The sequence below is a fragment of the Geotrypetes seraphini genome, chromosome 2 (genome assembly GCF_902459505.1).
Source record: "Geotrypetes seraphini chromosome 2, aGeoSer1.1, whole genome shotgun sequence".
In the NCBI taxonomy this organism is placed as follows: Eukaryota; Metazoa; Chordata; class Amphibia; order Gymnophiona; family Dermophiidae; genus Geotrypetes; species Geotrypetes seraphini.
Window position 1 is genome coordinate 28,739,545 of NC_047085.1, and position 26,041 is coordinate 28,765,585.

Sequence of the window (26,041 nt, forward strand, 5' to 3'; positions counted from 1 at the left end):
CATTGGGGTTTCCTTTTTCTTTGTTGTTTGGTTACCGATTTTATGTAGCGGATAGTTGCCTCATGAAGGATCGATTTCAAGGTTGTCCACATAGCTTCCACATTATCAGTTACTTCTTGAACCTGCAGCGTCTGGTAGACGAAATCTCCCATGCGTGCGAAGTCAGTGCCCCTGAAATTGAGTACCCTTGTTTTTGTTTGTGATCTAGGGAAGCCTTTCTTAAGGTTAAACCATACCATGTTATGGTCACTGGTGGCTAGCGTCTCTCCCACCGAGACTTCCGAGACGCTTTCCCCATTCGTAAGTACCAGGTCCAGGATGGCCTGGGCCCTAGTGGGCTCTAGTACCATTTGTTTGAGCCTTACTCCCTTCATGGACGTTAATATCCTCCTGCTATCACAAGTTGTCGCTGATAGTGTGTTCCAGTCCACATCAGGCATGTTGAAGTCTCCTAATAGAACAGCCTCCCCCCGTAAGGTGATATTCTCAATGTCTTCAATTAATTCTGCGTCCTTTTCCTCCGATTGTCTCGAAGGTCTGTATACCACACCAAGGTACAGGCATTTTCTCCACCTCTGGCCAAGTTTACCCAGATGGATTCCCCAGTATACTTGACATCTGTGATCCTGGTTGTCTTAATGTTCTCTTTGATGTAAAGTGCTACCCCACCACCTAACTTACCCTCTCTATCTTGTCTAATCAGGTTGTATCCTGGTATGGTTATATCCCACCCATGAGAGTCTGTGAACCATGTTTCGGATATTGCTACTATGTCTATGTCCGCATTAACTATTTCTGTTTCTAGTTCTAGAAATTTATTCCCTAGGCTGTGTGCGTTAACATACATAGCTCTCCACTCTTTCTGTTTGCTAAGCTCCTGTTGTGAGCCACCCATTTGAGTCAAATTGTCTCCTAGCGATTCGTTTGCAGTAAGGGTACTTACCTCAGACCTAGAAACGTAATGTTGGTTCGCTACATCAGGATTGCTACTTACTGCTCCGGTGTAAAAGTGGGTACCCACCCCCGACTTACCTAGTTTAAAGCCCTTCGAAGTAGGCGGGCTAGTCTGTGTCCGAAGACATTCTTACCTCTGTTGGTCAGGTGGAGTCCGTCTGGTCCCTGTAGTGTCTCTCCAGCCGACCAACATGCAAAGGTTAGTTTTGGGGGGGGGAGTGTCATCGGGATTTCCGGCAGGAGGACTGGGCATCCTCCTGCCCGCGATTACCAGTTTGGGGGGGAGAGGGGTTCCAGGGGATTTCCGGCAGGAGGACTGGGCATCCTCCTGCCGGCGATTACCAGTTTGGGGGGGGAGAGGGGCTCCAGGGGGGTTCCGACAGGAGGACTGGGCATCCTCCTGTCGGTGATGGGACAGGCGGTCGCGACCACGGCCACTATACTTATTGCAGCAGGGAGATCCCTTGCTGCCATAAGTATAGCGGCCGCGTCTACTTACAATGTAGACCAGCATTTTGCTGGCCTACATTTTAAGCGTCTCTTCCTCTACTAGGGAGACGCGTAGGGCCGCCTAGGTTCGCCTAAGGCCAGCCTAAGGCCCTTAGGCGAGCTTAGGCGTCTTGCGGGTCTCCCTAGGCTCCCAGAGGCGCCTTCAATATAGGCGGCCTGCCTGGGGAGCATTTTTTTTTAAAAACGTGCATCCCGATTGGCTGATTAGACAGCTGTAGGACGCCTACAGCTGCCTAAAATCGGGACGCACTTTGGAGAATCAGGCCCTAAATCTCTACTGTGCTTATTAAGCAATTCAATTAGTATAGACTGTTTTATTAAAAAAGTCCGTTTCAATGGGAAAATGAATACCAACAATGTTAAGACCCCCTTCATAATTTTCCCAATTGATCTTATTAAATATGACTGACCCTCAGAAATGCCACCAGCCACTCAAATATATTTCATAGAGGTTGGATTTATACATTAAATCCTCACTGGGTCACTTTAACTGTACTTTCCAAATTTGTGAATATGGTGATTTTTTTCAAAAGTGCAAAGTGCAAAAGTAAGACTTTTTATAAATATAAAGCTAACACTTAGTTTAGCTTAGGTGGCTGGTGGCATTTCTGAGGGTCAGTTATACTTAATAATATCAATTGGGGAAAATTATGAAGGGGTCTTAACATTGACAAACCTTTACAGTGTATATTAAGCAATTCAAAACACAAATAACAATATTTAATATTATGACCATACTTCTGTGTTTTCTTGTGTGGAGGAGTAGCCTAATGGTTAGTGCAGTGAATCAAGCACCTGGGGGCAGGATTTGATTCCCACTGTGGCTTCTTGCAACTAAGCAAGTCATTTAATCCTCCATTGTGAGCCCAGAGAAAGTACCTGCTTCTAAAATGTAAACTGCTCTGGTTGTAGCACAGTAAAGCAAATCCATTACCCTTTATTGGAGGCCTATATTAGCCACTGTGAACTAAACGGTCAAATTCCTTTTAGATTGCATTTTGGACTAGTGACTGCATCCAAGGACTTGGTTTCATGACGATTGCTGCTACCCACCCGATTAACTAAAAGGTCCACTGTGTATTTTCCGATCCGATCCAACTCATGCAAATAAGTAAAACCCCAAGCAAAATAGCCAAGTGATTGATTCACTAAGATCTATTTGGCTATTTTGATTCACTAAGATTTGCTTGGCTATTTTGCATTGGGTTTTACAATCCTAAAACCAGACTGCTGTAGACCTGTCAGTAACTGTGTTACCAGTATACAAAAACACATTCACATGGATCATGCAATAGATTAGAACAGCTACAACACAAGCCAAATGTGCCATCACTAGGAGGAAAAAGCCTCAGACGAAGCCCTCCCACCGCCACAGCTGTGGCATGAGGTGTTCAGGTGGAGAACCTCATTGGCTCCGACCAGGCTTTGAAAAAATTGAAACATTGAAAAAGATAAGTTTGAGTCACTTTAGCACCTAATTTTTGACAACACAGAGTCCCACAAGGCCCCACTAGAGGGTTTTTTGCCAATAAGGTTCTCTGCCTGAACACCTTATGCCACGGCTGTGGCAGTGGGAGGGCTTCATCCGAGGCTTTTTCCTCCTAGTGGTGGCACATTTGGCTTGTGTTGTAGCTGTACTATTCTATTGCATGATCCATGTGAATGTGTTTTTGTATACTCATATTGGATTTTTCACTACTTCTGAGTTAATAGTAACTGTGTTACCAACAGGTCTGCCTGTTTTTTTTTTCCATGGCACAGATATTTTGCGTATATTACATACACAAAATATCTGCCCCAACTTAGAGGTATGGGGAGGGGGCAAGAGGGAGCGGGCATCCCTCCAGCCATTTGTTTCAGGGGGGAGGAAGGAGAGGGGCCGATGGCAGGATAGAGTGGACTTTCCTCCTGCTATAAGTTCAGCAGGAGGGCGGGGGTCAAGGGAAGTTCTGCGGGAGGGAGGGAGCCGATGGCAGGAGGGAGTGGGCGGAAGTGCTGCCGGGGAGGGGGGGAGTTCTGCTTGGGGGGGAGTGTCGATGGTAGGATGGAGTGGCCATCCCTCCTGCCATAAGTTTGGTGGGCAGGCGACATAAGCCCTGACAGCAGTGATAGGAGGCTGCTTCTCACTGAGCAATTGAGTTGGGGAGTTTGCATGCAAACTTAATAATGAATCAATAGCTGTTTAAAAATCAGACAGAGAATCGGCCAACAGTGACTGAATCGCTATCTTTAGTGAATCTGGGCCTTTATGTTCATTCAGATTAGCATTAACTCCCAAAAATCAGATTACACCACACACTATACATTTACATAAAATGGATATGTAACATACGGTATATACTCGAATATGAAGTTGAGATTTTGGGTATCTTAAACTTTGCCAGAGTTTGTTTGGGTCATTAAGATTCAGCATACAAAGTTTCATCAAAATCTGTCATGGTGAGGTGGGGCACTTTTATAAAATTAGACCACTTAACATGGAATATCCCAGTGGGCTTTTTCTCCAGCTGTAGTAACAGGAGAATTGTCAGACCATAACAACTGGAGATCTAACATAAAAATCTACAAACAATTGATAAAAGACAAACGTAAAGCATTCTGCTCTTCTAAAATCAACTTATCTAGCACTAGTTCAAAAGGAATCAATACAAAAGAGCTGTTCAACTTGGTTACAAATTTATTTGACAACACATGCCAAACTCAACTCGTGCACAATATTAAAATACCTTCAGCAAATGATTTAGCACAGCATTTCGATTCAAAAATTAAAAACCTAAGAAACAACCGTTCAACAAATGACACTAATGGTCATCAAATAGCTAACATACAAGGAAATGAAATACCAGCAGACATGATCTGGAGTTCCTTTCAAGATTTAGAATGGAATAATTATATCAAACTATATAACAAAAACTCTAAATCATACTGCGGTCTGGACTCATGTCCCCTGGAAATTATGAAAGCGGCTCCATTAGAATTTAAACTATCTTTGCTGAATTACTAAGCCCATAACTTAAAAAATGGAAAGTTCCTCACTAATAATGGTCACATAATAATAACCCCAATTCCAAAAAATAGTAAAGAATCATCAGCACTGGTAACCAACTATAGACCAGTAGCACCCATTCCATTTATTATAAAAATCATGGAAGGAGTGGTACATACCCAACTGATGGAATATCTTGATCAGTTCTCTCTCTTGCATGAAACTCAATCTGGTTTTAGACCTTTGTTCAGTACTGAGACAGTAATTGCGGCTATCTTAGATAATCTACGTTTCTTGTTCAGTAAGGGCCTTAATGCTCTGATCATGCAATTTGATATGAGCTCTGCCCGTACCTTTGTGTAGTTAGCCGGACAGACGGGAGCCAAACCCACCTGGCAACCAACGACGGAATGAGGCCGGATTGGCCCATCCGTCCCAAAGCTCCGCCTACTGGTGGGGTCTAAGGCGCCTGGGCCAATCAGAATAGGCCCGGGAAACTTAGGTCCCTCCTGGGGGCGGGGCCTTGGGCACATGGTCGAGTTGGGCCCATGTTCCTTAGGCCCCGCCCCCAGGTGGGACCTAAGGCTCCCAGGCCTATTCTGATTGGCCCAGGCGCCTTAGGCCCCACCAGTAGGCGGAGCTTTGGGACGGATGGGCCAATCTGGCCTCATTCCATCGTTGGCTGCTTGCCGGGCAGGCGAGTTTGACTCCCATCTGTCCGGCCAACTACACAAAGGTACGGGGAAGGGAGGTGGGGGTGTCGTGGGGGTCGGCCAGGGGGGGTCACGGGTCGGCTGGGGGGGGGGCGGTCGGAGGTTCTTGGGGGGGGGCGGTCGTTGGGGGGAGGGGGTTTGCGTCGAGGGCAGGAGGGCCTGGGATCCCTCCTGCCCATAATGTAGTGCGGGGTGGGGGTATGGGGTCGCCGTGGCCAGGAGGGTTTGGGCTCCCTCCTGGCCCGAACAACTAGCGGGGGGGGGTTGCCAGGGCCAGGAGGACTTGGGCTCCCTCCTGGCCCGAACAACTAGCGGGGGGGGGGGGGTCGCCAGGGCCATGAGGACTTGGGCTCCCTCCTGGCCCGATATTGTCAGGGAGTTGGGGAGTCGGCGGGGCAAGAGGGCTTGGGCTCCCTTTTGCCCCGATCGTGTCGGGGAGTCGGGGGGCAAGAGGGCTTGAGCTCCCTCTTGCCCCGATCGTGTTGGGGGTGCCGCGGTTGGCTGGGGCAAGAGGGCTTGAGCTCCCTCTTGCCCCGATCGTGTTGGGTGTTGGGACCGCCAAGAGGAAGCAGCAGGACACCGATAGGAGCTTCTACATTATGGGGGGGGTAGGGAGGCTGTGGGGGTGCAAGCGGTCCTTCAGGTTGGGGGTGCGGGTGCGTGCGAGCAGTCCTTCGGGGTGGGGTGAATCGGACGTCGGGGGGGAACTATGTAAAATAAATTTTGTACAATGCGCTCACGCGTATAACACGCAAGGGTATGCGCGGTATGTAAAAACCACGAATAACGCGCGTGTTATATGCGAGAAAATACGGTAATTGTAATTGTCGCATATTCTTTTGGGAAACTGCTAAATAGGGGATGTTACAGTAATCAAGTTGACTCAGTACGAGGGATTGTACCAGGATTCTAAATGCTGGCATTTCAAAATATGCTCTAATGGATCAAAGTTTCCAGAGAGTGAAAAAAAACCCTTTCTGATTAAGGAGTCTACCTGGTCCTTCATGGTTAAGCACTGGTCTAGTGTTACACCCAATACCTTCATAGTAGACTGGATAACTAAGTTTATTGATGCATAGCGGTGTTTTGGTGTCAAACGGGTGTGGCGAAGCTACAAAAAATTTTGTTTTTTCTGAGTTAAGTTTCAGTTTGAATTCAGTCATCCATTGCTCCATCAAATTTAGTGCTTCTGATGCCTTGGGAGTAATTTCCGAGAGAGAGTTAGTAAATGGAATGATGATCATAAAATCATCTGTGTAACTGAATAATTTTATCCCCAACTGGATCAATTGCGCACCTAGTGAGGACATGTAGACATTGAAAAGCAATGGGGATAGTGGTGATCCTTGCGGTACGTTGCTCCAGGTATCAGAGAGATCGTAATTGAAACGTACTTGATAGGTAAAGGACATAAGGAAGGCTCGAAACCAGTCCAACACCTGTTCCCTAATACCAATTGCATCTAGGTATTGTAACATTTTCCCATGGTTAACTTGAGCTCCCTCTTGCCCCGATCGTGTCGGGGAGTCGGGACCGCCAAGAGGAAGCAGCAGGACACCGGTAGGAGCTTCTACATGATGGGGGGGGTCGGGAGGCTGTGGGGGTACGAGCGGTCCTTCAGGGTGGGGGGTGCGGGTGGGAGTGCATGCGAGCGGTCCTTCGGGGTCGGGGTGCGTGCGAGCGGTTCTTCGGGGTGGGGATGCGAGCGGTCCTGCGGGGGGGGGGGTGAATCAGACGTCGGGGGGGGGCATCAGGCTTTCAGGGTGGGGACAGGACTTCAAGGGGGAGAGGAGAGTCAGGGCGGGCTAAAGGAGAGTCGGGGTGGCCAGAGGAGAGTCGGGGCGGTCGAAAGGAGAGTCGGGCGGCAACGGGAGAGTCGGGCAGCATGCGCGGTATACGGGTGTGCGCAGTATATAAAAATTTCTGTACATAAATTTGTGTTTTTTGCGCGCTATACCCGTGTGCGCATTTTACACGGGTGCGCGTTATCTACGTGAAAATACGGTAGTACAAAATGCAGCGGTCAAACTGATTTTTGGGCTGAAGAAGTTTGATCATGTGACATCTTACTACCGACAGCTGCATTGGTTACCGATGGAGGCACGCGTGAAGTTTAAGTTCGCCTGTTTCTACTTTAAAGTACTATATGGTCTAGCCCCGAAATACATAACTGACCTTTTCTCCTTCTCAGCCAACAGACATAAGAGAAGTTCACATTTGAAATTCGTCTCCCCTCCAGTTAGAGGATGTAAACTCAAGACACCATCAACACCTTTTCTCACATCAGGCAGCATTATGGGATAAAGATCCAGAACAATTACTTACACCTACTACTTATGGGGAATTCAAGAAACGCCTAAAAACATATCTGTTCCTGAAATATCTAGGCAGCTGACCCGTACAACTCTCTCTCCTCAATAACTGATCCCATGAGCCGATAATCACTAGCTTCCACCCTGTAAAGCTCAATCTATTTATACCATCTTTTAATCTTTGTAAACCGCATAGAACTTCACGGTCCTGCGGTATATAAACACATTATTATTATTAATACTAGGTGCATTTTTGATCAAAATCTTACTTTGCAGCACCACCTAGCTTACCTGTTTCTCTGGAACTCTGGCTGTCTGCATTAAGCCATTTCCAGGAACTGCTTTTACCGACTTGGCATCTCCTTTACTACAGTGTTTGTTTGGCAGTGTTCAAGTTGGGGCATTGTCAGCAAGCTATAAGGCTGTTCCAGGCGTCTTTCTCAAATTTCTTGTTCCTCTGTAATGGCTTGGCTTACAGTTCCTTAAGGGTTGACATAATAGAGATAGCATTCTTAACTCTTCCTTAGCCTCGCAGCTGGATGTTGTACAGTTTCTAAGAGGATTTAATTGGCTTAAGCCTCCTTTGCAACAGCTTAGTCTAGTTTGGCGTCTTATCCTGGTCCATGGGGGAATTGCAGAAGGCCCCTTTGACCCCTTTTCTAAGGCCACACTCAAAAGATTTGACGATGGTATCAGCTTGCAGAATGTCAGAGATGCAAGCACAGTTCTGTTGGGATCCTTTCCTTTGCTTCTTAGATGCGGGGGTCACCATATGAATGAGATGAAGCATGGAGACCACCTTGGTAAACAAGACAGAACCAATCAGTCTCTGTTCTTGTGGTCTTTCAGAGAAAGAGACTATGGGCAGAAGTTCAGGTCACTTCATCTCCTTGATGTATAGAGAGTGGTCATGAGATACCTTCTCATCACACGACTTGCCTGTTCTGACCATCTACTCATTCTGTTTTCCAGAAGCAATAACGGAGCTGTTACCTAGAAGGCTACAGTAGCGCACTGGATTAGGAAGATGTTTGTTTCAATTTATATGCTTTGTTAAGCAGCTTCCTTCTTCTGCATTTAGGGATCCTTCCACCGGAGTAGTGGCAACTTCTTCGGCAGAGATTGCATGCTTTTCACTTCATGAAAATTTGTAAAGCAGCAATTTGGTTCTCATTGTACACGTTTTCCATATATATAGACTGCATGTAGTAGCTTGTTCGACACTTACTTCAGGTATTGCGGGGACAATGGAATGCTTCCATCTCTACTTAAGGACTGCTTTGAAACATCACACTTTGGGCCAGATGCACTAAAGTCAGCGATCGTCTATTGTCATTAAACCAGTTTTGACTGGTTTAGCAACAATCGCTTTTAGTGACCTGATGCAGAAAACAGCTCACCACATAGGTTTCTGCACAATTATTCATTCTTCGATCTGACCATGCAAATAAGCTCAATATTGAAAAGCTCATTAATATTGAAATGCGATTGATGCTCTAACAATCCCAAAAAAACAACTGGTCAAGACCAGTCGCTCACCTGTCTAAACATAGTTTTAGCCCTTTTTAAAAATTTATCTATCATTTATATATACATCAAAAAAGATATTCAATGTGTAGGAAAACAGTCTTGCCACAAAAAGAAAAAAACAATTCCAAGCATTACAGAAAATTTAACAATGCAAGAAAACTCCTAACAGTCCTCCTTGAGATGCAAATCTATCTCATGCATATTTATTGTGGATATCCTGAAAACCTGACCTGGCTCCGGCTCTCGAGGACTGGAATTGCCTACCCCTGTCCTAGGGGTACGGAGCAGCTTGTGGGGGGTAAAAGGCATGGCCCCTTCCTCCAGCAGCATGCCCCCCTCCACTCCACTGAAGAGCCTACTCGTACACACACTCAAGAAGGTCCTGTCGGCTCCACCCACTGGCACGTTTGCATCAGATGGGACGGTATCAACAGGGCCTCATGAGCGATAGACTCGAAGGCTCTGTCAGTTAAGCTAGCACCAGTGCCAGGCCTTGTATAGACTCCGGACTTCCTGACAGGCAGCAGGAAATTGGCAGAAGACTGAGGGCTCTTCATCACTGGAGTTAGCTTGGTGTTCAAACTGCCCAGGCTAAATGTCCGTATCGAGTGGTTAGCATTTTTCTATGCTTCTTTGAAAGCTAGCGCCAAGGAGGTGAAAGCAGCAGATTGATTGGTTGTAAGAGAAGGTGTTGTGGCTTTGTGGAAGTTTAAGAAGGCTTGCATCTCTTGGTTTCAGGCGCCATTTTCTCCATAGCAGAGCTATTGTAAGAAAGCAGGAGTCTCTCCCCAACTAAGTGGAAGTGAAACCGGGATTTCCCTGTCAGGGTATCTTACAAAGTGGGTATCTGTTAAAAAAAAGAGTGATGTCTGAAGAGTGGTGGTCAAGATAAGTACATAAGGTGAAATTAGGTTCTTACCTGTTAATTTTCTCTCTTTTAGCCTCTCCAGACCAGTATAGCTGTAGATATTACAGATGGTGCGAGTTGTACCCATCTCCCTTGGTTAAGGCTGTTAGAATTTGTTTAGGGCTCTACTGGCTCTCAAAGCAGTATGCCTTACTTGAATTTGGATATGACAAAAAAATACTACCCTCTGTAGGTAATAATCAAACTTTTTGTAATACCAGCTTTACATATGATAAGAATAGCTCAGAGACATGAAGGGGCACAACAAAGGGTTTAAATCCCCAGCCATCTCACCATTACTTAATCCTTCATACTTTTAACCTTTTTAAATTTTCAAAAATTAATGGTGAAGCTCTCAATTTCCCAAAAAACGTGTATTAGGTGAAAAGCACTTAGCTAAAGCTTGGTTTCTTGGTGTCCGACATGTCTACATCTTTAACGTGCCGACATCTTGCCTCTTTAAAATTTTTGAAGTTTGCGTTAAGTTTTGCCTTTACATAGCCTATTTTTGAGAGGTAACCTGCGTGATAAGTGCTGTTATGTATTTAACAATATTAAGGCATTTTTAATGTTTATGATATTATGCGTTTAACATTGAAGTAAGAAGTTTGTGTTTGAATTTTTTAGATACACTCCGTTTATTTCTGTCTTTGCATAAGTTGAGTTCACAGCTGTTTGGTTTCCTGAAGCAGTATAACGAAACATGGACACATTGGAACCAAGAAACCAAGCTTTAGCTAATTGCTTTTCACCTACTACACATTTTGGGAGAAACTGATAGCTTCACCATTAATTTTTGAAAATTTAAAAAAAGCTTAAAAGTACAAAGGATTAAGCAATGATTGGGTGGTGAGGTGGCTGGGGGTTTATACCTTCTGTTGTGCCCCTTCATGTCTCTGAGCTATTCCTATCATATGTAAAGCTGGTATTACAAAAAGTTTGATTATTACCTACAGAGGACAGTGTTTTTTGTCATATATTTTCACTCCCCATTGTTGGATACCATTGGGTATTTATTTTTTCCCTGTCATTTTCTTTACTTTTTCTTTGGATATTGCAGTGGGTGTCTAAGGTGACTCCTAATATTTTTATAGTTTTTGATATTGGGCGATCGTGACCATTTAGGTGTATTGATGTTATGGTGATTTTGTCCTTTGGGCTTGCCAAGAAAATTTTTGTCTTTTCTGTATTTAGTTTCAATTTAAAATTGATAGTCCATTGTTCAATTTCCGTTATGATATGGGAAATGTGCTTTAAAGTTTCATTGGTCACGTTGGTCAGAGGAATTAGGATAGAGATGTTATCAGCGTATACATAGTATTTTAGGTTGAGCTTTTGTAATAGATGACCTAAAGATGAGGTGTAGATATTAAACAAGGTGGGAGATAGAGGGGAACCCTGAGGTACTCCCAAAGGGCTTTTCCAAAAATTAGAGTATTTCCCATCGTAGACCACTTGATAAGATTGTTTGGTTAAAAAGCCCTGGAACCAGTTCCAAACTCTTCCCGAGAGACCCATTGTGTCTAGGCAATTCAGCATTATTTCATGATCCACTAGGTCAAATGCGCTGCTAAAATCTAGTTGTAAGATCAGAGCGCTAGTACCTTTGCTAAAGAGATCGTATAGGTGGTTGAGGATAGAGCCTAGGACTGTCATAAGAACATAAGCATCGCCTCTGCCGAGTCAGACCATAGGTCCATCGTGCTCAGCAGTCCGCACTCGCGGCGGCCCCCCAGGTCCATGACCTGTAGTGTTCTTTCACTTAAGACATTTTATCCTTTATAGTACCCCTCTAGCTATACCCCTCAATCCCCTTTTCCTTTAGGAACATGTCCAACCCCTTTTTGAAACCCAAAATCGTACTCTGCTCTACCACCTCCCCCGGAAGCGCATTCCAGGTATCCACCACCCGCTGGCTGAAGAAGAACTTCCTAGCATTTGTTCTGAATCTGTCTCCCTTCAATTTTCTTGCGTGCCCTCTTGTTTTTGTTTCCCCCGCCAGTCTGAAGAATCTGCCCCTCTCCACCTTCTCTATACCCTTCATGATCTTGTAAGTTTCTATCATGTCCCCTCTGGTAGTGATTCCTTTTTTAATAATTCCCAACATTCTGTTCGCCTTCTTGGAGGCCGCTGCGCATTGTGCTCCCGACTTCATTGATTGGTCCACTAAAACCCCCAAGTCCCTTTCTAGGTTGCTCTTCCCCAATACCATCCCCCCATCTTGTAGCTGAACATCAGGTTTCCTTTCCCTATGTGCCTCTGTGCTGAATCCTTTTCTGAAGCCTGATTGGTGTTCGTTGAGAAGGTTGAATTTGTCTAGGTGATTTACTAGTTCCATGTTGACCAACCCTTCCAGTAGTTTGGTGAATAAGGGGGTACTCGCTATGGGTCTATAATTGCACGTCAGTGCGATTGAGTTCTTCTGGTCTTTGGGGATGGTGTAGAGTCTCTATGGGCCAAAATTCTGGGAACAAAAGGAGTGGAAACAAAGATCGGCATCTACTACTGACCCCCAGGGCAGTCCGAAGAAATTGATGGAGAAATGACAAGAGGAGATTAAACACAACTGCAAGGGAGGCAACGCAGTCATCATGGGTGACTTCAATTATCTGGGGATAGACCGGAACCTAGGCGCCTCAGGCTGCAGGAGGGTGACCAAGTTCCTGGATGCTATAGGTGATTGCTTCCTGGAACTTGTCAAGGAAAATACGAGAGGGAATGCAATTCTGGACTTAATTCTAAATGGATTACAAGGACTGCCGCAAGGTGTAGAAGTAGAAGGGACGCTGGGAAGCAGTGATCACAATATGATCCGGTTCAACCTGGACACGGGGGAAAAACATTGATTCAGAACGACAGCAACAGCACTGAACTTCCAAAAAGGGAATTACAAAGGGATGAGACTCATGGTGGGGAAGAAGATTAGGAAGAGGATAATAAGCACTGTAAAAAAAACTAGAGCAAGCTTGGTCCCTTTTTAAGGACACAATCACCGAGGCGCAAAATCTATATATACAGCATATCAACAAGGGATCCAAGAGGAAAAAGAACAAGGAACCGGCGTGGCTCACTGTTGAGGTGAAGAAAGCAATCAGAGACAAGAAGACTTCGTTTAAGGAATGGAAAAGGTCAAAAACAGATGAAAACTGGAAAAAGCTCAAACATCAAAGCAGGTTCCATAAGGCAGTAAGAGGGGCCAAAGGAGACTACGAGGAAAAAATATCCAAGGAGGCGAAAAACTTCAAGCCGTTCTTTTGATATATTAAGGGGAAACGACCCGCTAAGGAAGCGGTGTGGCTCTTGGATGACCATCGCCGACAAACTGAACACATTTTTTGCATCTGTATTTACCAAAGAGGATATACACAACATACCGGAAGCCGACAGGCTATAAGCAAGAAACGAAAACAGTAAACTGACAGGGTTGACGGTCAGTCTAGAAGAGGTATACAGGCAGATTGATAGGCTTAAAAACGATAAATTCCCGGGACTGGATGGCATCCATCCTAAGGTAATCAAGGAACTGAAAGGGGATATAGCTGAACTGCTTCAAATAATAGCCAATCTGTCGATCAAATCAGAAAGATTCCAGAAGACTGGAAAGTGGTGAATGTTACGCCAATCTTCAAGAAAGGTTCGAGGGGAGATCTGGGAAACTACAGACCGGTGAGTCTGACCTCGGTACCGGCAAAGATGGTAGAAGCGCTGATAAAGGACCGCATCATTGATCACCTTGATGGACACAATCCGATGAGGACCAGCCAGCACGGCTTCAGCAAGGGACGATCTTGCTTGATGAACTTGCTGCACATCTTCGAGGGAGTAAGCAGGCAGATAGACAAGGGCGACCCGGGTGACATTGCATATCTGGAATTTCAGAAGGCATTCAACAAGGTCCCGCATGAACGACTACTTCGAAAACTTGCAAGCCATGGAACTGAGAGTGAAATACTCATGTGCATTAAAAACTGGTTGGCGGATAGGAAACAGAGAGTGGGGATAAATGGACAATTCTCAGACTGGAAAAGCATCACAAGTAGAGTGCCGCAGGGTTTGGTGCTTGGACACGTGCTCTTCAACATATTTATAAACGACCTGGAAATTGGTAAGACTAGCGAGGTGATTAAATTTGCCGAAACGGGCCACAACATGGCAAATGAGGTTCAACATGGATAAGTGTAAGTTGATGCATGTTGGTAACAAAATTCTTATACACTAATACAGGATGTCTGGTGCGGTACTTGGAGACCCCCCAGAAAGAGACTTGGGAGTACTGGTCGACAAGTCAATGAAGCCGTCTGCGCAATGCGCTACAGCTGTGAAAAGGGTGAACAGAATACTAGGAATGATTAACAAGGGGATCACGAACAGATCATAGAAGGTTATCATGCCACTGTACCGGGCCATGGTATGCCCCCACCTGGAATATTGCATCCAGCACTAGTTGCCATACATGAAGAAGGACACAGTACTACTCAAAAGGGTCCAGAGAAGAGCGACTAAAATGGTTAAGTGGCTGGAGGAGTTGCTGTACAGTGAGAGATTAGAGAAACTGGATCTCTTCTCCCTTGAAAAGAGGAGACAAGAGGGGACATGATTGAAACATTCAAGATAATGAAGGGAATAGACTTAGTAGATAAAGACAGATTGTTCACCCTCTCCAAGGTAGAGAGAACGAAAGGGCACTCTCTAAAGTTAAAAGGGAATAGATTCCATACAAACATACGGAAGTTCTTCTTCACCCAGAGAGTGGTAGAAAACTGGAATGCTCTTCCAGAGGCATTATAGGGGAAAACACCCTCCAGAGATTCAAGACAAAGTTAGACAAGTTCCTGCTGAACCAGAGCGTACGCAGGTAAGGCTAGTCTCAGTTAGGACACTGGTCTTTGACCTAAGGGCCACCGCAGGAGCAGACTGCTGGGCACGATGGACCACTGGTCTGACCCAGCAGCGGCAATTCTTATGTTCTTAACTCACTCACCATTTGTAAGATCTACAACTATACCCGTCTGGAAGGTTGCTAAAGAATTACTTATTTGCTTGTGTGTGCCTGCTTTAGAGCTGGGTTCATTTTCTGTGACTGGATACTTAGCTTTAGTGGAGTTTTTTGACAAATGATGGTGTTCTAGCCCCTGCCTTTGGATTACTGATGTAATTGAAGCGTGCCAATATATCTGAAGTCTCTTTCTCCACTTTAAGGAAAGTTAGTAGTTCCAGTCTCAGAAGGACCTTAGTCTCTCGTTTGAAATTGTGGTATGTGTGATTTAGGACTCGCACCTATTTGTGGACTTTTTTTTTTTTTGAGGCTACTAAAAAGACATTTCAAAACAATACAGGAACATAAAAACTTTGAAGTTAAAATGATGAAATATTTTAACATCCACCAGACAGGGCTTAAAGATTTAGGTTTCCTATCTCATTATAAATCATAAAATTATACTGCTATGTCACCCTTGCATCACTCATCCATCTCTCCCTATTTCTCCTCCCTATCCCACCCACTCCTCCCTTTCTCCACAAGGCTGTCATTTGAATTTTTTTTGTTTCACAGATATAGTCTGATGTGTCATCATTTGCTCATTTCTGAAGAAGATACTGCCTTTGAAAGCTAATCAAAAAAGTATTGTTAGTCCAATTAAAAAAAAGCTATTTTCTTTTGTTTAATTCTATTTCTTACCTTGTTGGGTCTGAAGAACATACGTAAAAATTCTCTTCATTATCCAATTAACCTTCATTTCTTCAACTTTCCCACAAACACATTTTTCTTTCTTAAATCTAGTCTCCAAAACCAAACTTTTTGAGGCTGATTTTAAAATGTTTAACCACAAGTTCTGCTAGTCATAACACGGTAGTATTAACCATTTTCTCCATCAACAAAAATTCCAAAATCTTTCATCCCATCATCACTAGATTGTACATACTCTTATATATTTATGTGTACAGTATAGGGTTGCATATATTAAGGAATGCTACAGAAATAGTAGTACCATTAGAAGACAAGTCATTCTAATTTATTTATTTTGTTCTAGTTATGTTCTTTACCAATATTGCACAAAGCAATTAATACAAAAAAGTATAAACCCACATTAATCCTGACGGAGATAGAAAGAGATAATAGTTACTGCAGATGGGCAGACTACATGGGCCATTTGGCCTTTTATCTGCCATCATGTTTCAATGGATAGAAGCCAAGTTTTCAAAATGATTGGGAATACAGAACTCAAGGCAGTTTACTCACCCAAAGCACCCAAAGTGCTGGCACCTATGTTCAAAGTTATCAGTACAAAATAAGTTAAAATTATTTGTTTACGTTGTTTCGCTTTTGTTTTACTTTTCACATTACAGATTTGCACCTATTCATCTTCCCTAACCTAATAAAGTAGCATTAAATTGCCAGAAGGCAGGCAATATGTTTGATCAGTGTTCCCCATATTAAACCTTTCTAAGTCCTTGGCTGATGAGAAATATGCTCGCCTGTAGATGAGCAGAAACAGTCAGCTCATGAAACTAACATATTAAGTTTCATTTTAGATCCCCAGAAAAATATATATATATTCCTCTTGCAAAACTACAAGGAAAGGAAAAGGGTCATGGATTTGATTTTCCACCTTTCTGTAGTGTGGTTTACATTTACAAGTATTTTTCTCTTTCCCAGGTGGTCTCACAATACAAGTTCTATACCCAGAGCAAAGGGAGATACAGAATTGAACCCAGGTTTTCAGACCATTCACTAACCATTATGCTACTCCTCCACTCATCAACAACAAATGCTGCTTTGACAGGGTACTTTAAGATTATCAGAAAGCTAGCTGATTGGCTCAGAACACACAAAACTTTGGCCAATCAAAAATGCAGCTTCTCAAACATACAATGCAGCAGTCTCCCAATGATTTCACACAGTTCTGTTTGTGTCCTTACTTTGTTCATGCAGTACAAGAGAGAAGGGAAAAAAAAAAGTTATGGCCAAGCACAACCAGGGTTTGGAAGGTATACCTACTGCTTTGTAGATAAATTAGTTTCACTCCATTTAACTTCAGTTTCCTATCTCACTGGTATCATCCATTCTCTACAATATCTGTGTCCCTTTCATAAATATTTCTCAAATTAAGCATGTTGGCCAGTTTTAATTAATTAAAAAGTGCTGCTGTGTTTGAGCAGTTTGGTCATTTCTCCAATTTAAAAAAAAGTGCCAGACAAATTTCTCATGCTAATTTTAGGTTAGAAACAAAGGAGAAAACCAACTTATTTGATGAACACTTAAAAAAGTATGGTGTCATTGCAACAGTCTAAAGTTTTCCATATATTGTTTACAAGATATTACATTTTAAAATTACATAGAATTGTTCAAGTAAATTTAAATCTCAAAAGTAAACAAAACCAAATGCAAGCCTTTTGAAGATCTGTTTCTAGATATCAGGGTAGAATCCAGCTGATCTTTGTGAAAGTTATTTTTCTCTCACATGTTGTATGGGCAAAACAGAGTCACTGAGAGTTGAATCCCTGGAGGTATAGGCAGACACAAGGCAGACACAAAGCAAAGCAGAACCTGGATACTGAATGGAAAATCATCCTCAGAGAAATATGCTGGAAAAGGGGCACCTGCTCAATAGTTTTCCAAACAGAACCACTACTTTTTAAAAATTACTTTTAACTGTTTTGTAAGAGCCCATGATTACAAGTACTGTATGTATAGCTTGAATCACTTAATTATTAATATGATTGAATTACTTTCTCCCTGGCTGAATGGAAAAAGTTGGAAGTAAACAAATATGAAGTTCTTTATATTTTAAGGTGTCAGCTATAAAGGTAGAAAAAACTGCACACAGAAACAGTGACAGAAGATGAGTGAAACAAGATGAAGACTGAAAATCTTTACACACACACAAAAAGATGTATCAACAAAATGAACTGGTGTTTTAGTGTGAGTTAACTAGAGGCACACTATTCTAGGGACCAACATCCAACCTGCAAGCCAAATTTGCAGATACAGAGGAGATTCAACAAGGACACTTCACACCAGTCACAGGTTTCAACCCCACAGAAGTCATTATTAGAAATCAGATCGCAATCATTTTCATCATGTTTCTCTATTCTCACAGAATAAAATCTCCAGCTGTTTGCAGAACACTAAAATATGAATGAAACTAGGTCCAGGCGCTTTGTCATTTCTTATTTTAGAAATGCCAAAGAAGAAAGACTCGTGCCTTTTAAGAGATCATTGCTGCTAATCACATACTGTATGCTAAAAGCTGCCATCACAGCACTACCTGGCAGGTGTCAGCGGAAACTTTCATGCCGACACACAGCTTCAAATTTAAAAAAAAAACATCCGCCTCAGCCAATACAACCGTGATTCTCTCAGCAGGAGGTAATATTTTTTTATCATCACATATTTTCTATTTTAACAAAAAGCCTTTGAATTAAAGCTCACAACGGCGCGACCTTCATTTTCAAATTAAGGCCGTGAACTTTTAACCCTGCAAAGAGAAACCCCAATCAGCAAATGCGTTGGGGATGTCTAAGCCCCTAAACGCTCGCTCTCACTTCAGCGACCTAAAAAAAAGCTGCAGAAATATTTCACTGAAACGCAACAGCTCGAGCTGGCTGGAGACGAGAGCGACCACGCCATCATCTGTAGCGTTTATCCAGAGGTGGTTTATTATTATTATTAACATTTCGAGCACGATCCGATGCCAAAAGCCTTCCCCGCCAGAGGCACTGGGGATGAACATGCCCTTCCCCCCCCCCCCTCGACTTCATACGAACCCTCCCCTCCAGATTTCAATACCCGCACCTGTAAGCCCGCCACTACTCCAGCGCACCAAAAAAAACCCAACAAAACAGGCGGGAGAGTCTGACACTGCCATTTCCCCCCTCCCCTGAGGAGCTTACTCCCCCCCCCAGAACCCGATCTCCCACTCAAACCCCCTCAAGCTACCTGTAAAGCCAGAATAAAGTCATGTATATAAAGGCATGCCAAAGCGGCTCCTCCAGAAGATCCAAGCGCCCCCCTCCAAAAAAAAAAATGTAAACACACACCTATAGTTATTTCGCCCTAAAAGGCTCCTCGACCCCCCCCCCCCTCTTTAAATTTCTTTTAGGAAGTCTGAGCATTTGGTGCTGGCCACGACATTGTCTCCTAAATATAACAGCTGTCAACGAGTCAGGCAGAGTAACCACTGCCCCTCCCTCCACACATCTTTTAAAACAGCAGCATACACATTTCCCCCCCCCCCCCAGCCTTCTGGGGCAGGAGTGCGGGGGGAAGTGGCCCAACCCCGAGAAAGGGCCGGCTCCGGACGGCATCATTCCCCCCCCCCTCTCCCCCCTTACCTCGGTTAATCATCCGCAAGGCATGAGTGAAGGAAAAGTCCAGAGAGTCCTTCTCGGCCAACAGCTCGGGCAGGTACTTCTCGTCCATCTTCCTCCCCCCCCCCTCCCCAAATATCACCGCTGGCGGGGGGGAATGAAGGAAAAGCGGGGGCTAGGGAGCCCCCTAAAAAAAAGCCAAAAAGTCTGTAGGTGTCAGCGAGAAGAAGGGCAGCAGAAGCGAGTTGTCGCCGAACAGCTGTTTCACCTCACGTCGCTCGTCTTCTCTGAGGCAAGTTCCCGTCCTCTGGCTGTCATCGGCGCGGCCCGGGATCACACGGGCTTATTGCCGCCCCCCTCACGACGTCCCCCTCCCCCCAGCGGGACCCAGGCAGCGAAGTTATCAAGCTCCGCACGGCTCGCTTGAGACAGGCGCGTGTCTGCGCAGCTCTGAAGAGACGCGCGTGCTTTTTGAACGTGTACCAGGCAACGTACCCAACCCCCCCTCCGCTGGTCGCGCGAACCGTTCGGCTTCGGTTATCCAAACAAAAACAACCCCCCCCCTTCCTCCTCACCCCAAGAAAAAAAAAAAAAAAAGGCGTCAGAGGCAACTACTCACAACTACCCCACACGCTGGCTGCCAGCGAAGTGCCCCCTCCGCTGCCTCAACTCCACACATTGGCTCCAAAGCGATCAGTTTTCAAAAAGATAAACCAGTTAACGGTATCTACCCTCCTCTCCTCCCCCCTCCGCCCCGCCTCTTCGGCTCGCTCCCCGCGTATCCCTCCGCAGCCCCGCCTTCAGCTCCGCCCCAACCGTTCTCCGCTCCGGGGCTACAGCCCCGCCCGCCCTTCGGAATGTTCGCCCAGAGGCTGCGCCCACTGCGGAAGGGAGAAGGGGGCGGGGCGAGCGCGAGGAAAATGATGGAGAAGAAATAGTCCCGCGTGTGGTTGGCTCCTAGTGGAGCGTGAACGAGACAGCTGCGATGATCGCGCGGTCCTCCTTGGGTTTTTTTTTTTTTTTTTTTTGCTGAATGGTGCTTCCCCCTCCCCCCACACACGGCCGGTTTATTTTGGTTTTGCTTCCAAGTCTCCGGCGCTTCTGGATCGTTATTATTATTTCTTTTTTGTAGCGATATTTATCGTACAACTCAGCCTTGGCTCAGTTCACTAACTCTCCTTCCACTCGTTTCCGTGACTCGCCCTTCTGTCACAACAGATTTTCTTCCTTCCGTGCATATTTGCTTAATACAAATTTCTTTCTCTCCCCCCCCCCCCTCCCTTTGGAAAGGTGCGAACAATCTGGATGGAGCTCCCTGTATCGGCTAACCTTTTTGGAAAAACCATCATTGCAGGGCTTGTCCTCCCTAGCAAAGATATCTTACTATTATGGTTACTCTTTTATTATTTCTTTTGCATTTAGCTGATGCCCTTCATTGGTTCCTGAAGACGAGTTGCCCCTTATATGTAACCGCTCTATTACTTTGGCAGTCGTGCAGATTATCTGAACCGCAGCTTAGGTTTGACATTTGATATTGTCCCCTCTGGCTAACTTTAGCCGCTGGACCTAAGTTGCCCGAATGCTTTAACAGCGGGTTGTAGAAACACAGACCAAAGCTCTGATTTATGCGTAAATAAAAGTGTTGTTTTGGGTTTTTTTTTTAAATCCCTGCGGTTAAAAATAAGGTCTAGGAATATGAGCTTGTGCTTTTCTATACCGTGCTAGTACTTCTATGTTGATCCTCCCTCTCTGCCTGTAAAGCTGGAGCCCAGCAGAGAGAGTCAGTCCTCCTGATGAGCCAGGCTCTGAAGAGGATGGAGGGCTGGAAATGCTGCTAGCTGAGCAAAAGTGATCCAACATTTGCTATATTTTGCACGCTGGTGATGATTATCCTGCTTCTAAAGTGCTTTTGGTATTCTCTGCTGAAAGCCAGCGTTCCCAAACCTGTAATCAGTCTCCATTGCTGGCTCCAAACTTACATGACAACTTTCCAAGTGAAAAAGGAAGCATGAGCAATAGTGATGCTGGTATTATTAAGCCATTATTTGATGAATTGTTGCTTGGTAGAATGACTTTACAAAGACTATTTTAAAAGAAGCATTATTCTCCTAGCTCTTGACCCATAAGGGTTGAAATTTACCCAGATATCTGACTATAAATTTTTGTAATTCATAGACCCCAGGAATTGTGTGACTTCCCTTGTAGCTAAGGGGGTCCTTTCTAGTCCCCGATGGCCCTTTTTCCTCAGCATTGTTTCCTTTGAACTGGAACTTGTTTTCCTGGAAATCTGGAAGCTGAACACCTCAATGGACACCTATTTGCGCCCTCCTTTCCTCACTCAGGGTGATGATGTAATTCCCCATGAATGAATAATTTACATTGGTGTCTGGCACCTTTCATCTAAACAAGATCTCAGTGCATTTTTCAAGCATAGCTTGTTTTGTAACTTTTGCTGTGCACTGCAACCTATGACAGTATCTGAGGTGAAGAGGAAGAAAATGGGGTTTTTTTTGTTATTACACAATTATAGCTGGTTCAACCTCTGAGCACAGAGAGTCAGTGGAAGAGCAAAGATTCACCCCCAGGAATCTCTATGTTGAGAAAGCCTGGAAGAGGGGAGAATCCATATTGTTGCAATGTAATTTTTACAAAACACTTGTTTTCTTAAATTTTATGCAGTTCTGATAATACACAAGGGCATCCAAGGAGACTATTTAACCTGGCTTATGACAAAATGCCCATCAGAGAACTCTAATTACACTGGAATACTTGACTATTTTAGGGCCATAGATATATACAGTAGAACCACATAATGCTGAAAAGCTTCAGCATCTTATTCCTGTAACTCCTTTTGTATAAGAGCTAGCTACTTGTTAATTTATTGTACAGCTCATTGTCTTTCATCTTGACCATTCAAAGATTCTTGCAAAGAAGGATTTCATCCAAAATCATTTAGAGATTCTCTTCTGCAATATTATTAAAATACTCCAAGCACCTTCAGTTTTAGGAAACGTTCCACTTTAAAATTAAAATGCCACTTTGTGATTGGTTTTCATAGGATTAGTACATTATTATACAACTGCTCTGCTGCACAAGACATCCACAAAAAAAGCAGTGTGCTGTGATGTATTTTGAAGGCTGTATGACTTTTTTTTAGTACAGTATTTGAAAGATATGGTGTCCCTTCAGCTATTAAGGTCTGGTGATATAAGAGGATAAAGCTACCACAAGTATGAGTATTTTCATCTTCGGCCAGAGTAGTGAGCAGATTCTTGTCCTCTCTTAATCCTCTATAGCAGGGGTAGGAAACTCCGGTCCTCGAGAGCCATATTCCAGTCGGGTTTTCAGGATTTCCTCAATGAATATGCATTGAAAGCAGGGCATGAAAATAGATCTGCATATTCATTGGGGAAATCCTGAGAAAACTCGACTGGAATACGGCTCTCAAGGACCAGAGTTCCCTACTCCTGCTCTATAGCCTCAGGTACAAAACTCACCCCCTCCTTTACAAAGCCGCTCTAGCGTTTTTAGCGCTGGCAGCTGTTATTGCTACGGCTGGTGCTAAAAACGCTAGCGCAGCTTTGTAACGGAGGGGGAGAATTCCTATGAGTGTGCAGGCTGTTGCTGCCATGGCCGGCGCAAAAAAATGCTAGCGTAGCTTTGTAAAGGAGGGGGTTAGATTGTAAGCAGAGCAATACCTGCTTAGATTAGGAATGAGGGGTCAAGGTCTAGGAATATTATATGGGAGGTGGTGGGAGGAGACCAGTTCAGCATCTGTACTCGGGACTTGTGAGGATACTGCTCCACCGCTAATAGAGCTTGCCTGGACTTTGGATTTGCAATGGCAAATCTAAAACCCAAATCCAAGAAATTTTAGGATCCTGACAACACATTATAAATTGCCTCCAAGTGCCTTTTATTAACTTGAAAACAAAGTTAATTAGTTCACAGTTTGGATTTCAATGATTGCTTGCTTTTCTTTCCAAGGTCACTTACAGCTCAAGTGCTGTGGTTATTTTCCTACCCAAGGTGGAGGGAGGCGCTTACAATTTAAGCTGTGCCTGGGGCAGTGGAAGAGGAAGCAACATTTCCAAGTGACATCAGCAGAGGAAGTGGGAACTGAACTTTAGCTCTCCTAGTTTTCAAGCCCACTCCTCCTCCACATGTTCTATAAAACTAGGACTAGTGTGCACAATAACATGTTGCCTTAACGTCAATCACGGTGTCTCTCAAACAGACTCCAGAAACAGCTGTGATGGAAAACTACATGCATATATGGAGGAGAACAGCCTTTTACTAACAGAATTTGGAAAGTGCAGTTATATGGTGAAGAATGGAGCAATCTCTCTGCAGGATGCTTAGTGCTAAATTTGTGCAGTCAGTCAAATGTGAGACCTGGTTAACCATGCATCATTTATCCTGATAGAAATAACACCTAGCAGCCAGTCTTCTAATTAAAAGATAGTTCTGTCTTCTGATCAATCTGCAGTAATTCAAGCGTGCACCTGACCAGCACTAATATTCACCGTGCATCAATGGAAAATGCTGCTGCTGAGATATTGTACTTTTTAATTATTTACTCTGCTCTTCTGCAATTCCCCAGGGGTATACAGTTGAACGAGATACTCACAAATTACTTCAGACCCACCGGACCCAGCTGGCTCGTATTGACTGCAGTGTCACAAATGATAACACATACAGTACGCTGCTGCATGAACTAATACAGAGAAGTTAGCCTGTAATGTTGTTTTGAACATGGATGCTCCCAGTGGTGTCAGGGGAGTTTGCAGGGAATCAAGGTGAAGCAAATGAAAGCTAGTAGCATTTTAAACTGCTTGCTGAGTGTGGGTTTTTGTGGGGGGTTTTTAAACACTGCGCACTACATGAAAGGTACAGTTTTATTTTAAGCCATATTATTGTACCACCAAGGAAACACATCATCATAATCCTGGGCAGTTAACGGTGATTTCAATGAAAGTTTAGAGGTACAGCTGAAGAAAATTTGCCCCTTCCTCAGCATCCTGCTAGACTAGACCAGACTGGCTGTGCTCTCCCAATTAGCAGATGGTAGAGACAGAGAATACAGCTTTGCAGTGACATTACCGCCTATAAGAGGGTGTGTCATTAGTTAGCTGTCAGTATTCTCTGTCTCCAGCAGATGGTGACATGTGCAGGTCTGATTTAGCAGAATTAATCTCCCTGGGCCTGGTTGATCTTCAGAATGTGTGTGTTCCCCCCCTACCCCCCAAAGTCTATCTGCCAGGACAGCAGTTTCCAAGCCATCTAGCACTGGTCAAGATCTTCTAGAGTGCCAGCCTCTGGGCTCCCTCCTTTGTCAAATTGCTGTTATGAGACAAGTGTTGGAACAGGGCATTGGTCTTGCTCCCACTTTCTCTGGGTCTGTCTGAGCAGCAAAGTCATGTAGGACCCAACTTGTGAGAGCCCAGGGACAGACAAAACATTAGCCTTTTGTTCCACTACTCACTGTAGATGTCCTTGTGTGTGTGCGTGACCTTTACCCACCCCCATCTAGCAACTCAACAGTACATAAAAAAGCAAAGAGATGGAAAATTTGTTTTGAACAGACAGGACAGTGTTTCAGCTTTGTCAGATACTTGTGGAAAGGAGCATAAGAGGAAGCCCCAAATTCTTCTGTTTGGGCGTATCTGGGTGTCATTGTAGACAATACAATAAAACCTGCGGCAGCGGCTGAAAAAGCAAACAAGATGCTAGGTATTATTTAAAAAGGATTGGTTAACAAGACTAAAGATATTATAATGCCTCTGTATCGCTCCATGGTGCGACCTCACCTAGAGTATTGCATTCAATTCTGGTCTCCTTATCTCAAGAAAGATATAGCGGCACTAGAAAAGGTTTAAAGAAGAGCGACCAAAATGATAAAGGAGATGGAACTCCTCTCATATGAGGAAAGACTAAAAAGGTTAGGGCTCTTCATCATGGAAAAGAGAAGGCTGAGGGGAAATATGATTGATACAAAATCCTGAGTGGAGTAAAATGGGTACAAGTGGATCAATTTTTCACTCTGTCAAAAATTATAAAGACTAGGGGACACTCGATGAAGTTGCAAGGAAATGCTTTTAAAACCAATAGGAGGAAATATTTTTTTCACTCAGAGAATAGTTAAGCTCTGGAACAGGTTGCCAGAGATTGTGGTAAAAGCAGATAGCGTAGCTGGTTTTAAGAAAGGATTGGACAAATTCCTGGAGGAAAAGTCCATAGTCTGTTATTAAGAAAGAAATGGGAGAAGCCTCTGCTTGCCTGGATTGGTAGCATGGAATGTTGCTACTCTTCGGGTTTTGGCCAGGTACTAGTGACTTGGATTGGCTACTGGGCGTGATGGACCATTGGTCTGACCCAGTAAGGTTATTCTTATGTTCTTGAACAGTGAGGCATGCAGCATTTCTCAAAGATGGGGACAGAAGACCCTTTGTAGTTTGTCAGCTGACTGTTCATAGATCTGATAACAGCTTCTGCTGCGCTAACTACAGCACAAGGACCCAAAGAATTTGGGCTTACAATTCCCTGTGCACAGAAGGCAAATTAAGTGGGAAGATGCTCCCATCCCTGCAGGGGTAGGCCAATAGAGAGTGAGATGATGCTATTTTGAATGAGCTGCATGTTTCTCTGGATCATCTTCTCCTCCCAGCAATGAATGAAGATGGAAAGAGTGATCCCCCAGTAAGTCCTCTAGGTCTGGGGATTCTAGAGGAGTTCCTTGGAATTTGTCATTGTGATGCACCAAGCCTTCTATAGAATGCAGAAGCTGAGTACTCAGCTAGCTGTTTCATTGGCTATATCA

The 26,041-nt window shown here is 44.2% G+C and overlaps 1 protein-coding gene across 4 annotated transcripts in view; it reads right to left on the minus strand.

The window, feature by feature from the left end:
* Positions 1 to 19,741, minus strand: part of KHDRBS3 (KH RNA binding domain containing, signal transduction associated 3) — a 523,501-nt gene extending 503,760 nt beyond the window's left edge. Inside the window, exon 1 of one of the 4 annotated variants that reach the window (XM_033935054.1) lies at positions 19,246 to 19,741. In XM_033935054.1, coding sequence (XP_033790945.1) covers positions 19,246 to 19,333 — 88 coding nt within the window. In that variant the 5' untranslated portion in view covers positions 19,334 to 19,741. The remainder of the gene's footprint in view (positions 1 to 19,245) is intronic. The other 3 variants (XM_033935056.1, XM_033935055.1, XM_033935057.1) reach the window with 3 other exon arrangements.
* Between the last annotated feature and the right edge of the window lie 6,300 nt (positions 19,742 to 26,041).